The sequence below is a fragment of the Alligator sinensis genome, unplaced genomic scaffold (assembly GCF_000455745.1).
Source record: "Alligator sinensis unplaced genomic scaffold, ASM45574v1 scaffold645_2, whole genome shotgun sequence".
NCBI classification, from domain to species: domain Eukaryota; kingdom Metazoa; phylum Chordata; order Crocodylia; family Alligatoridae; genus Alligator; species Alligator sinensis.
This window is the reverse complement of record NW_005843108.1, coordinates 276606-289003: the sequence shown is the minus strand read 5'-3', so window position 1 is coordinate 289003 and position 12398 is coordinate 276606. Positions and strand designations below refer to the sequence as shown.

The 12398-nt window shown below is 40.5% G+C and overlaps 1 protein-coding gene across 6 annotated transcripts in view; it reads right to left on the bottom strand.

Moving 5' to 3' along the window:
* Positions 1-3466: 3466 nt before the first annotated feature.
* TC2N (tandem C2 domains, nuclear) overlaps positions 3467-12398 on the bottom strand; it is a 62335-nt gene continuing 53403 nt past the window's right edge. For all 6 annotated transcript variants that reach the window (XM_006037398.3, XM_006037397.3, XM_025193847.1 and 3 more), the window contains 6 exons: positions 11819-11913; positions 10898-11014; positions 10107-10298; positions 7435-7549; positions 6764-6963; positions 3467-3787 (listed from right to left, as the gene is read on the bottom strand). In XM_006037398.3, coding sequence (XP_006037460.1) covers positions 3677-3787; positions 6764-6963; positions 7435-7549; positions 10107-10298; positions 10898-11014; positions 11819-11913 — 830 coding nt within the window. In that variant the 3' untranslated portion in view covers positions 3467-3676. The remainder of the gene's footprint in view (positions 3788-6763; positions 6964-7434; positions 7550-10106; positions 10299-10897; positions 11015-11818; positions 11914-12398) is intronic.

Here is a 12398-nt window from a genome sequence, read left to right as displayed (position 1 = left end):
CAGGGCCTTTGTAGCCCAGTGAGAATGACCCAACATGACATGGAACAGTGGAGCTGCACAGAGAAACTGCTCACCACTGCAAGCAGCACTGCCCTGGTGATGCGCCTCTGGCACATGGGTGAGAGCAGTAGCGTGGGGTTGTGCCCCTCAAAGCCGTGGCACGTGCAGGGGTGTGGTGCCAGGGCAGTGCAGAGCTCACAGCACAAGGAGATTGCCGCGTGCTCTGTTGTTCCCTGCCATGCAGGTCGTGCCCACTGAGCTGTGGAGGCCCCAGAGGAGGGAAGCAAGGCAGAACTCTGAGTGAGCTGCCCGTGCCCACCCCACACACAGATCTGGGGGTGTGGGTCCTCCACCCCCCAGAAGTACATGCCATGGCAGGGAGCCGGCCCTTCCCTCCCCATCTCCTGGGTGAGCCACCTGTAGTCCCGCCTTGCTCCCTGCTGGGGCCCTGCAGCAGTGCATTGTGGCCCCGGGCCCCAAGCCCCATGCACCACCTGGCTGGGCAGCAGCCCCAGGCCTGCCCAGCTCCCTCCCTTCCTACAGGGCCTCAGTCCCCCACGCCCCACACTTATGCCCCACACTGTGGGAGCTGTTCTTCAGGCTGCCTGGAGCCATGTGTGTACGCATGTATGTGCCGCCCCCTGCCCTCCTCCCACCCCCAGCCCTCTGCAGGCTGGAACTGTGCCAGCCTGCAGGAAGCTCATTGCAAATCTGCAAAATCCACAGGCTTCTCCGGTAAAATGAGAGATCCACATTTGCCTCTGGTAAAAGGTAAAATCCATGTTTTACTCCATTTTTCCATGGAAAACAGAAAACCTGGATCCCTGCTTATAACCTACTCTCCACAATCAAAATATTACAAAGTGGTTCCTGGGACTCTATGCCATGTGTTGTTCCATGAGCATATTCACTCTGCCACTCTTAGTTTTTTCATGCAGTCACGTGTTCCTTTAAGTCAGGGGATGAGTCCAATAGCATTCTGGTTCAAACTTAAGATGTTTGAAGGGAATTGAAGATAGACAAAAAAAGTTTACCCCTTCTTTAATAGCCCTTTACACACTAAGTGGTAGTGTGCATGTGCACATTTTATATATCTATTTATAAATAAATATTGGTATATATAAATATATATCAAATAAGGGACATCAGTGATGGATTTCATTTTTAAAAATCCAAGGAATTAAAGGAATGCAAAAAGATGCATGGTTTTAGCTCTGTGTGTGTGTGTGTACGTGCGCATGTCACACATACACAGGTTATGTATCAAGTCACAAATTTTAGTCCATTTTTTCTGCTTAACTAATAGCTATTAAGCTATAAATAAACCACTGAAAATACAGGGACTAATGGATAAACATTTGAGTTAACTATAGTATAGGTAGATGGCATGGCACAGATATTTACTATTCCTTCCACAATAAAAATATGGTAATTTAAATCTCACCATTACAAACAAGCAACAAAAATACACCCAAAATTGTTACTCTTTTCAGCTGTTTAGAACTATATTAGAATGCCTTCTTGATGATATCAACCTGCCTTTTAAACAAAACTTGAACCTTTCATTGTGCTCTCTTTTACTGAACACACTAAAAGCATTTCTATCAGTAAATATTTGTTTATTCCACAGTAAAGGTTACTTTGGCTTTTAAGAAAATGTAAGCAAATGCTACAACATTGCTGATTATATAATGTAGGAATAGTTTATTAAAACAGAAGAAACTGGTTTACCTAAAAATACTGGCCCACATCCCAGTGGCTACTTCACACCATGCAACTGGCACAAAGCATCCCTAAACCAAAAAGATCAGCCATGGAAGATCTCACCTTTTTAAACAGATCCTTGGGTGGTACAGTTTAGCCCCAACAGTAATTATACTTCCATTCCCCTCCCAGTAGTAAGAATAGTGAGTAGCAGGAGAAAGGGGATCCATGCTTTTTAGGCTATAGACAGATGAAACAACGATCCTAATTTAAAAATGGCAGTGGGAGGAAACATACTGACTATGAGCATGGAGCAGCTGATCCTTTGTAACTGTTTCCTGTGTTTGTCCCTATCCCACATTGTTTGGGTGGGGGGAGGCGGGAAGGAAGAGGAGACACCTACACCAGAGCAGCTGACACCAAAATGAAGCAGCTCATCTTCCTGCAGGACAGAGCAGACACACACAACCATAACAAAAGATCAGCTGGAAAAGCAACAATTCCATTCTCCCATACAAACAGGAATAATTATTTCATGTGTCCATACCCTGTTGTAATCATCCCTGGCTGCCATAATGGCACTTCGCCAGCTGGCACAATTTAGCACAGCCTTTGGACTCTAATTAGTGCTTGGGGATTGGCTCATCACAAAGAATGATTGCGTAATTCCTGTGTGTTGCTCACTCCTTAATAGTGCTAACTAAGGGCCTAGCCCACTAAATCTGCCAATTTGTTGAGATGTTTGTTTCATTCTGTCCAAATGGAGTCAATACCCATCTGACTCTGTGACTTTAAAGGAGAGGTACTGGCTGGCAGGGTCTAATTAGTGCTTGGGGATTGGCTCATCACAAAGAATGATTGCGTAATTCCTGTGTGTTGCTCACTCCTTAATAGTGCTAACTAAGGGCCTAGCCCACTAAATCTGCCAATTTGTTGAGATGTTTGTTTCATTCTGTCCAAATGGAGTCAATACCCATCTGACTCTGTGACTTTAAAGGAGAGGTACTGGCTGTCAAGCCCCTATTTGTGTAGATTCTCACTGACAGCAGTGTGAGCCTGACCAAGGACAGGGTTTTAGAACAGACTGGTCACAGGATAGTGAAAAATCTCAACTTATTACCCTCAGAAACATGATGCCAATACTGTTATGGGAACGTGGACTGGGTCTGGAGGGATGGGAGAGAGGAAAGCAAGTTCCCTCTTATTTATTAATGAAGATGATGTGAAAGGGAGGTTACTGTTTTATCTTTGAAGCATCAAGAATTTTAAGTCTAGAATTACCTGGTTCTGCAAAGGTTTCAGGTAAAGTATCAACAATACAATATTTCCATTATGGATTGCAGCTTCTCTCTTATCAGTGATTTACCTCTTATCACCTGTCTCCTCCCCCCCACCAACAGCCTGTCACTTGATCACTTCTTAGGTTTCAATTCCACGCATCTACAATATCATAATACTTCTTTTTTGTACCACTTGGAGATATTTTCATGGAAAAAGGGTAGACAAGGATGGGGTTTCTATTGAAACAGAAGAGAAGCATAGAAACATTGTGAAGAAAATAAAACCAGCAATACATATACAAAACCCCCTTTGAGGTCTTTGTTATGCAAATTTAAAGCACACACAGACTCCTTGTAAGGTAGCCCTTATGTCAATGTAAAGCCATGTGGTAGAATTCTGTTTGGGAAAAAAAGTGTAAACATTAACATTTCTTTTCTTGAGGTGTTTTTTTACATCAGACTAAAAGTTTAACTAATTCTCATTTCTGTATTTCAAGCATCTTGCCAGAATTACTCTTCATGAAAATCTGGTCTCTTCTGCCTTTGAAATTTTTCTGGTTAATGTTATGTGGTGCAGGGCATGGGTCCCTGGAACACTCAAGTAGGCACTATATTTTTATTCCTTCACTTTAACACTGCAGAAGTATCTTGTATAAAGTTCACATCAGTTCCGAGTCCTGTCTCTGACATCTTCAAGATGGACTGACTTTGTGCCATTTAATGACAACCTTTTCAGGGTTTGTGATTGTATCTCTCCACTGATCAGCTGTTTCACTGCTACTGCCATCAGAACTTAGCCAGACCTGTGATAAGAAACAAAAAATGCTCTTGAGCCATCATAAAGTTCACATTATTGACCACATTACTTACCAATCTTCTCCTCGCTTCTCCCAATTGGATATTGTATGCATGCATCTGTACAGTGCAAACAACAACACACTAATAACATTCTGCCAAAGTTAACAGAGTCAGGCCTGTGGACTAGGAAACATTAGACTGTTCATCATAGAGGGATTAGACGTTTGGTGGATTCATCACAGATACTGATGAACAATTTTCCACCTAGCAAGACACACACAGTAAATATGTATTTGTGATCTCTGAATCAAAATGTGCTGCCAGTCAGGACTTCACTGGAGTCATACAGCTTGCTTGTCTAATCTAGGAAAAGGCTCTACAGGAGCTAACATTTAAACTGCATGACATGACACCCCAGCCCACAGCCAGGGTTAGCCACCCATCATTTTCACAAGCATTTGAATTCTCAATTTAGCAAATGAGGCCCAACCCTACATTCCACTGAAGTTGATGGACTTTTTGCCTGAGTAATAAGTGAAGGTATGTACTCATAACATATTATACAAGAAGAATCAGTTTGTCATAAGCACTCAAGTAATAGATAGAGGAATAAATGAGGAAGTAAAGTGCACAGCAAAAGGAGGAAGTTCCTTCCCAACTACTCCAGCAGGTTCCACTACCATAAATCATTTGGAAAAGCAAAACACAATCTGTTTAGGGGGCTCTTTATTCTTTCTTCCACTCTTCAAAGAATAAATCTTAATATATAAGAACAAGAATAAATCTTCAAAACAATAAATCTTCCTAATATATAAACCTTAATGACTGAAGTTTGATAATTTGGTTCAATGGGGTTTGAATGCATGATCCTGTAGTCCTTTGGCAGGACTCCTGGAACAGGCAGTGGAAATTTTGCCATTCAGAGAACTGCTAAAACAATGATCTTGTATATACAGTATAACCTCATAAGTCAGGATATCAAAAACTCAGAATTCTCGAAAATCTGGCACTTTTAAAAAATGCATTACATCAGGGAGTAGAGGCAGCCAGTCCTGGAGCAGCAGAAAGGGAAGCTTGCATGCGGTGACTGCCGCCGCTATCCACCACCCCGCACCACCACTCTGCGTGCGGCTGCTGCTACCCTCCCCTGCAACTGGCCACCATTCCGGTTTCAAAAATCTGGAATTTAACAAATTTCTGGCAGGTGCTAAGTCCCAAGCATGCCAGATTTATGAGGTTATACTGGAGAAGGTTCAAAAGAGACCCCTTTATGCAGTTGTTTTGCTCTTGATTAAAGACATGGCTACAAACAACATAATGTAATTTTTAAGCTATAAATTGTTGTCTCAGAATGTCATTCAATTAAATACTATATTTTCTAAAGTTACTGGATACAGTTACTTTAATCCCTTCCTAGCTCCATAGCCAATCGCTCACCGCATATTTTTCCTACAGCCATGTTTGATGCCTGATATGGTGGTATGTGTCTGTTTAAGCCTAACCAATCTTTGCAAATCAGGTCTGGAAAACAAGGGTGGTACATGTTAAGTTCTTTTTCTAAAAAGAGCTCTTAATAATGGAAACCCTGTTTGCTGAGGTGCTGCCACATATTGCTTGATAAATGCAGCTTCCTGCACAATTAGTCACCCTACACTAAAACAACGCTAAAAAGGACTTGCATTTTTCTTTTATAATGGGATGACAGGTATGTGAGGTCCAGCACAAGTGTGGAATGCTGTTTTGCAAAGTATGAAGGAAGCTCAAGTTACAATTGTTCAGAATAAGATACAGCTTCTTTAGCACTTAAAATATTGTGTGCTGTTTATAGGAGAAGCTTAACAGTATTGAAAACTACCTCTTTACCAGGCTAGAGAAAGTGACCACTAGACAAAGCTATTGGAGGATCTCAAGAAACAGCATATGTTAGTTGCATGGCATGCTGTAGAAATAGTTCCCACTAATTAGCAGGGAAGGCTCTGGGAGAGTCCAAAAAGCCCTTAGCATGTGTTAGCTGGGCGGGGGGGGAGCACAACCTCTCTGGCAGTCATACCACAAATTAGCTTGTGCCTTCCTTGTGTGCCACTCTGATTCCACTCCCCTTCCCTATCTGCTGCTCTGCTCCCTGTCCCCTCCCTAGTCTGCTGTGCTATGCCACACGCAGAGACTGCCCATGCCAATTGTGGGGTACGAGCTGCAGGTTGGCCGTGTCATGTTAGAACCACTAACCTATAGTCAAGGAGGAGAGATGGAAGAGTATGATGGCAACTTGGGAGAAAAGAAGAGACATTTAAAAGGGATGAATCAAAAACTCTAAATATGAAAACAGCATTTTCAAGACAATAAGGTGAAAAAAAAGGGGTTTGTATCCCAAAGCATTTTATCCAGATCTTGATCTGAACAATCAGTCACCACATATATTACCTGGGTCACATGTACTCAGAGTACTTTTACTTTTGACATCTGCTTAACCTGACAGAGAAACGAGAGCAGGGGGAGACAATCATTTAAGCTACTGGTATTTCTTTCTAACCATACTCATTTGCAGATTTGCAAGCTGATACACCTTCTTCCTGTAGAGGGTATTGAGGCCTGCAGAGCTTCAGTGAATACCAGTTTTGTTTCACTTTTAAATGTCTAAGGTATTCAGCAAGGAGGAGATAATCTGTGTGTATACGCATACAAAAGAATCTTTCAGATGGTGGCACTCCAGAGGAAATATGATCAATAAGCCTAATCCTGCAAGATGTGAATGCCCTCTGAAGGACACAGAGCACCTCCTAAACTCCCATTATTGCTTCTAAGGCAGCTTAGGGACACACTGACACTCTGAAGTACTTTCTTGTTTTCAGGGTGAGACCAAAAAAAAATAAAAATCTACCATTCCACTGTACAGTTAGTTTATTAAAGGGATTAAATAGATGATCATGACCAAAACAAAATCACTATGGTAGTTAACAACGTTCAAGAAAAATAAAACCAACCTGTCCCAGAAAGTGTTTTCTTCTCACTGAGCTCCTGCTGTAGAGTTTGATGAGAAAACTAATTTCGTGTTCATTCTGGTTAACTGGAAAAATCATTGTTTCTCCCCACTTCACTTGGCCATTGGTAGCCTTCAGTAAACGAGTCTTTTTCTTGTATATCAGCCCTTCTGTACTGAACATTGAAATTTTCACAAAAAAATCTAAGGTAAAGAGGTGGGGAAGGGTGTGATACACAAAGAGGTTATTCAAAAAACAAAGTCTGACAAAATCCATGTGTGTATTTATATTGAAACAATTACCTAAAAGCTTGGCCAAAAGTTTAAGCATTGGGAGAACAGTAAAATAGCTTTCATTAATAATTTGTTCAATAATATTGGCATGCTTAACACAGCATCCAGACAGCTAGTGCAAGCTAATGCTCTTGCATGTCAGAATTAATATTAGGACAAAAGATTTCCAACACACACAAACTTGCATCTTCAAACCAAAAACTTAAATCAAAAGTGACAATGTGGAAGCAAAACTTGGCAATAGAAGTCTACTGCACTGAATAATGTTAATGTTAGTTTGAGATTCATGTAGAATGTTAGAAATTACCAAGCTATTCAAGTTGTATTCTACGAGTCACAAATATTTCTAGAGAGAAGGTCTGAGATAGCTAACCTACTTACTTAGGGACAGAGGTGTAGATGAAGTTGGCAGGTTTTGCGCTTCAAGAATCTGTAACTGAATTCTGCTGTTTATTGCTTGAAAACAGGTTCCTATTTGAAGTTCAGCATGGCACACCTACAGAAAGAAGAATGTTGCCTTAACATTTAGATGACATTGTATATAAACACTGCAATTTAGTTATATGGAAAGTGAAATGACACCAGATTTATTCCACCACCCACAACATGCCTTGTATGTTTGTAGGTGACTAGCTGCCTTGTGCTCCCCATACTCCTGAAGGCACAGTTCCCAATGCAAATACAGGAGCAAAATTTAAGACTCATATTCAATGAATACTATATCTAAATTACATTTTCAGGATCTATATTTTTGAGACTTGTTAGAACATCTGAGAAAGCTCTTGTAAAAGCTATAATCAAAACATGGCTTTTAACTGACATTTTCAGTATTTGTCTTCCCTTTTTCAATTACTATATGAAACTACATGAAAAGATTGGATTCTAAATAAAACAAACCAACAGAATTCCACCTGAATTAAAGCCTCAAGCATTGGACTGGGCGGGGGTGGGTATTTCTTTTCAGAGTTCATCTGAGTCTTCTAGGCATTACGTAAATCTCTGTTGTTATACAGAGGATTAAAGGATTCTGCTACAGAACAAACAGTAACAACAGATTCTTAGGACTATTCAGAAAGCGTCAGATCAGGTTCTCAGATCCATTAAGTCTTTAGATCTAGTTTTCCAGCACGAGTCTCAAATGTACATTGGCTCCTGTGATGTTCCAAAGGCATCCTTACCATCCAACTTCCAGGCATCCACGTATCTAAGCTCCAGCGAGCACTGGCTGCCTTGAACAATTCCAGGGAGTGGGCCACTGGACAGAGAGCCTAATCTCATGTACTTTTACAAAGACTAAGAGTTTTGGCACTCTGCAGTTGGGTCAACTACTCTAAGTGGGAGATACATGAACCTGTAGGAGTAGAAAGGGGAGAGAAAGGAAACAGGGTCTATTGGGCTGGGTCTACAAGAACTGAATCCATTTGCCACAGCAGAGACGGATTTCAGTTGTGAAATTGGTTAAATCAGGATCCATTTTTGCCTTGGTTCCCTACCTGGGAAATTGGTATACTTCTTCCTTACCTTACAAGGTGCTACAGGTACACTTTCCAGTACTAAGGCAAAGCTCTCAAAACTACAGTTATGAAGTCCATATAAATAGGTAGGGGAACAATTTTCAATGTTAAGTCTTACGCTGGGAAAGTAGCCTCTCGTTTTACTTGTTTAATGGAAATTGTTTGTTCCTGAAAGACCATTTGTAGTTATTCATGAGTAAGACCCAATCAGGGCAAGTATTATTTGTATTGGAATATTTATGTAGATTCTAAGATAAACTTAAGTTAATGAATTTGGATATAAACTTTAAATTATAGAATATATTAGCACCCATGTATATTTTTTTCTCTAGAAAGAAATAGTTAAATTGCAGGAAATCCACAATGAGAGAAAAGATCCTGATGTTTTGATACATAAAGTTCTGCAACAACTGCCAAACTGTTGGTGAATTGCTGTACTAGGTTTTGAACAGAAACAGTCAAAATGAATTATTTATTGCATTTCTCAAATGCTGACTTTAATGTTAGTTGCTTATAAATCAACACAGGTTTTATTACGCTTTCCTTTAACACTTAGAAACCACCTGCTGTTTATGATGGTGATAGCAGTTATTGCTCCAGAGCAATAATTGCTGCAGAGCATGCAGTTGAATACAATATATGTATGATTTCAAAATATCAATACAGATAAATATACTACACTTTTCCTCCATAAATATATAGGTCCTGTCTGTTCTGTGAGAGCAATATGGAGCCTGTAATGTTTTTGTAGGACAAAGCATTTGTCCTTGGCTGAAAGCTTCTTTTGTGCAATAGCTGGTTACAACCCTTTGCCAAAGAAACATCTGCATTTTGGGACCATAATTATAAGTGTTGCTGTGCAAAACTTGGTGAAACCTTTTGGGATAAAATGCATGAAAAGTTGCTGGAAGGTGTTGGCTATTAGTGCTCAGACTTCCACAATTAGGCCTTGATTATTTTACTTTTTGCTAGGGCTGTGCAAAGCTTCAGTCCCTGATTTGATTTAGCGGAGATTCGGCCCAATTCGGTGGCCAAATCTCCGAATCGAATCAGGAGACCCTTTAATCTCTCTGAATCTAATTGGAACCCTCCAAATCGATTTGTAGAGATTTGGCAATTCGGATATTTACACAGCTTTAAATGTTTTTTTCTACATACCTCAAGGTACCAGGCTTGTGAATGCTGCAATGGTGGGGCAGATGGAGTAAAGAGGGGGGGGTGTGGACCAGAAGCACTTCCAGTCCACTTCCGGGTCTGCGGGGGAACGCGCTGCATCTGCCCCACCATCGCAGCATTCACAAGCTGCACACGGTACCTCGAGGTATGTAGAAAAAACATTTAAAGCTGTGTCTATGGCTGAATCACCGATTCTTTGAATCAGCATCGAATCTTCAGATTCGGCCGAATCGAATCAGGGAGTGATCCGAATCAACGAATCAAATCACTGTTGGATTGAATACGGCCCATTCTGCACACCCCTAATTTCTGTCCCATTAACTTTCATGGTATATGGCATGTAAGAGAATGTCAGTCACTTACTGCAATTTTGGAAGGAGGGGTTATATGAAGCCAATAGTTAGATTCCTGGGAGCTGAGTTCTCGCAGTGACACAGAGCACTCTCCAATTGTTCTCTTCTTGGGAGTCTGAGTTTGGATTTTAAACACTAATCTGACAGGCTGAAGATTTTGCAGTTTAATAGCAAACACAAAGGTTTCCATGAATTTGATGTCCTAGAAGGAAGAATAAGTATGTAATCAAACAATACAACTAAAGCACTAAAGAGCTGCCCAAGTCATTAAACCTAGACCCAAAACGATAACATCTAATGAAACAGACTATTGCTTATGAAAGTTCATGCCTCTCTGAGCTAGTTGGTCTTTAAGGTGCCACTCTTCTGTCTTACTCCAGATTAACATGGCTACCTACCACAAAGTCCTACAGTAGATGTTGCTGGAAAAATTCTTAGGCTCTCTCAGATTCCAGAAGACGAGACAGCTAATTTGAATTATCTCACTGAAAAAATCCTAACAGACAAGGCTCTGTAGTTTTACCACAACATAACCCGGCAAGGTATAGCATTGTAGGAAGACTATGAAACCTATACTGTTTTCAGCAGTTTTATAGAAGTCACACACAGGTAAAAACAAAAAAAATCTGCAGCACGTGATGAGGAAATGAAACAAGACTGGTCTCTGTTTTAACTTTAAAGTCATAATAGTTTCCAAAAGATAATCAGATAAAACTTGGTATGAAGAAAGTGAAAGGAGTCAAAAATCAAAAGTATTTATATTTGTATCAAGATATACTGATGCTTCAAACCGTCACTTACGCTGGAACCTTCTTTGGCTGAGGACTTGAACTGCACTGGCTTTGGCAGTGTAAGGATTCCCTTGACAGAAATGGAAATATTTTCTCCGTAGCTAGAAGGCCAGGACAGGTCTTTGCACTGAAATATTGGAAACAGAGTTATTTTAGGCAGCTTAAGTCTTTAGCTGTAGGTTAGTTTAGAAGCGCACATCTTTTTTACTGTATGTGGAAAGAAATCAAGAGGATTTATGCATCAATAACTGCAGCAAGATAGGAAAGCTATTTAGAAACTATATGTATATTCCTTACATGGCATTACAAGAGCAGTTAATCACAAGAATGCCCCCAAGACAGTTTCTACCATTTAATGAGTTTCAGGACCCAAGCTATCAAATATTGTCACCAAAAAATATTCATAGTTCATGGAACTGTACAACAGTTGAAGCATACTTGTCAGCCTAGGCTAGTAGATACAAATTTACATATCCTAAAAATAGCGGATGCATAGGTCATGGATTTTTCACAGATGAACTAAAGGAATTAAGTTGTTTCACTAAGCCTTATTTCAGAAGTAAACCTGTTACAAAGGGCCAGGTTCTGTCCCCTGACCACAAACAAACAATCGTGGTAATTTGGATGGGAGGGTTTGTCAAGTATTATCCCCTTAGGCCAGTGGTGACAAAAGGAAGCACTTCAGTGATTACAGGCAGACAAAAACATCTAGAAGGGGAAAAGAGCTTAAAAGCAGCATGGTAAATTTATTATATTTAAGCCAAATTACAAGTGGCTTTTAAGCTGACTCTCCTTTTTTTTTGGTGGAGTGGCAGAAAAAAATCAGCATCATCCATTCTCCCAGCTAGATTTGACCCTCTGCTTCTGTAAATCAAGTCTAATAAAGGTATCCATATGGACAAACTACATCAGATCAGCTGTGGTCACCTACATTCAAGAGTGTAATCCAGATCTGTTCTACAGAAGTAACATAACACAACTTGATGTTCAGTCTTCCAAAGTCTCGTTCGTCACCTGATAACGTATCTGTAGAGAAACAAATGAACAAATAGTTGGTGTTTTCAGAATCTCTACATTATCTCAGAATTCATTCAAAGAAGCTATGACAATATTCAGCTTTTGAAGCTAAGCTAGAAGGCACCAGTACACTTTGTCTGACCTCTGGTATATCAAATGCCATTACCATTTCACGCAGTTACCCTGTATTGAAGCTAATACCTCATGCAGGTAAGAAATTTCAAATCATCACCTAACCAGCTGCTCTATGGCATCACTGCCTCAAATCATCAGCTGCAGTAACATGAATCAATAGTTTTAATTTCACTATAGGCAACCCCTGAATAGCACTCTTAATTGGTTCTGGAAAAACTGAGTGCTAAGCAAAACAGCATTAAGCAAAACCCATTTCCCCATAGGATTTAATGTAAATAAAGATCATTGGTTCCATGCCACCTGGCAGCCCAGGCCCTGCACTCCTGCTGGCCCTGGCTGGGCTGTTCCTAGCAAGGCAC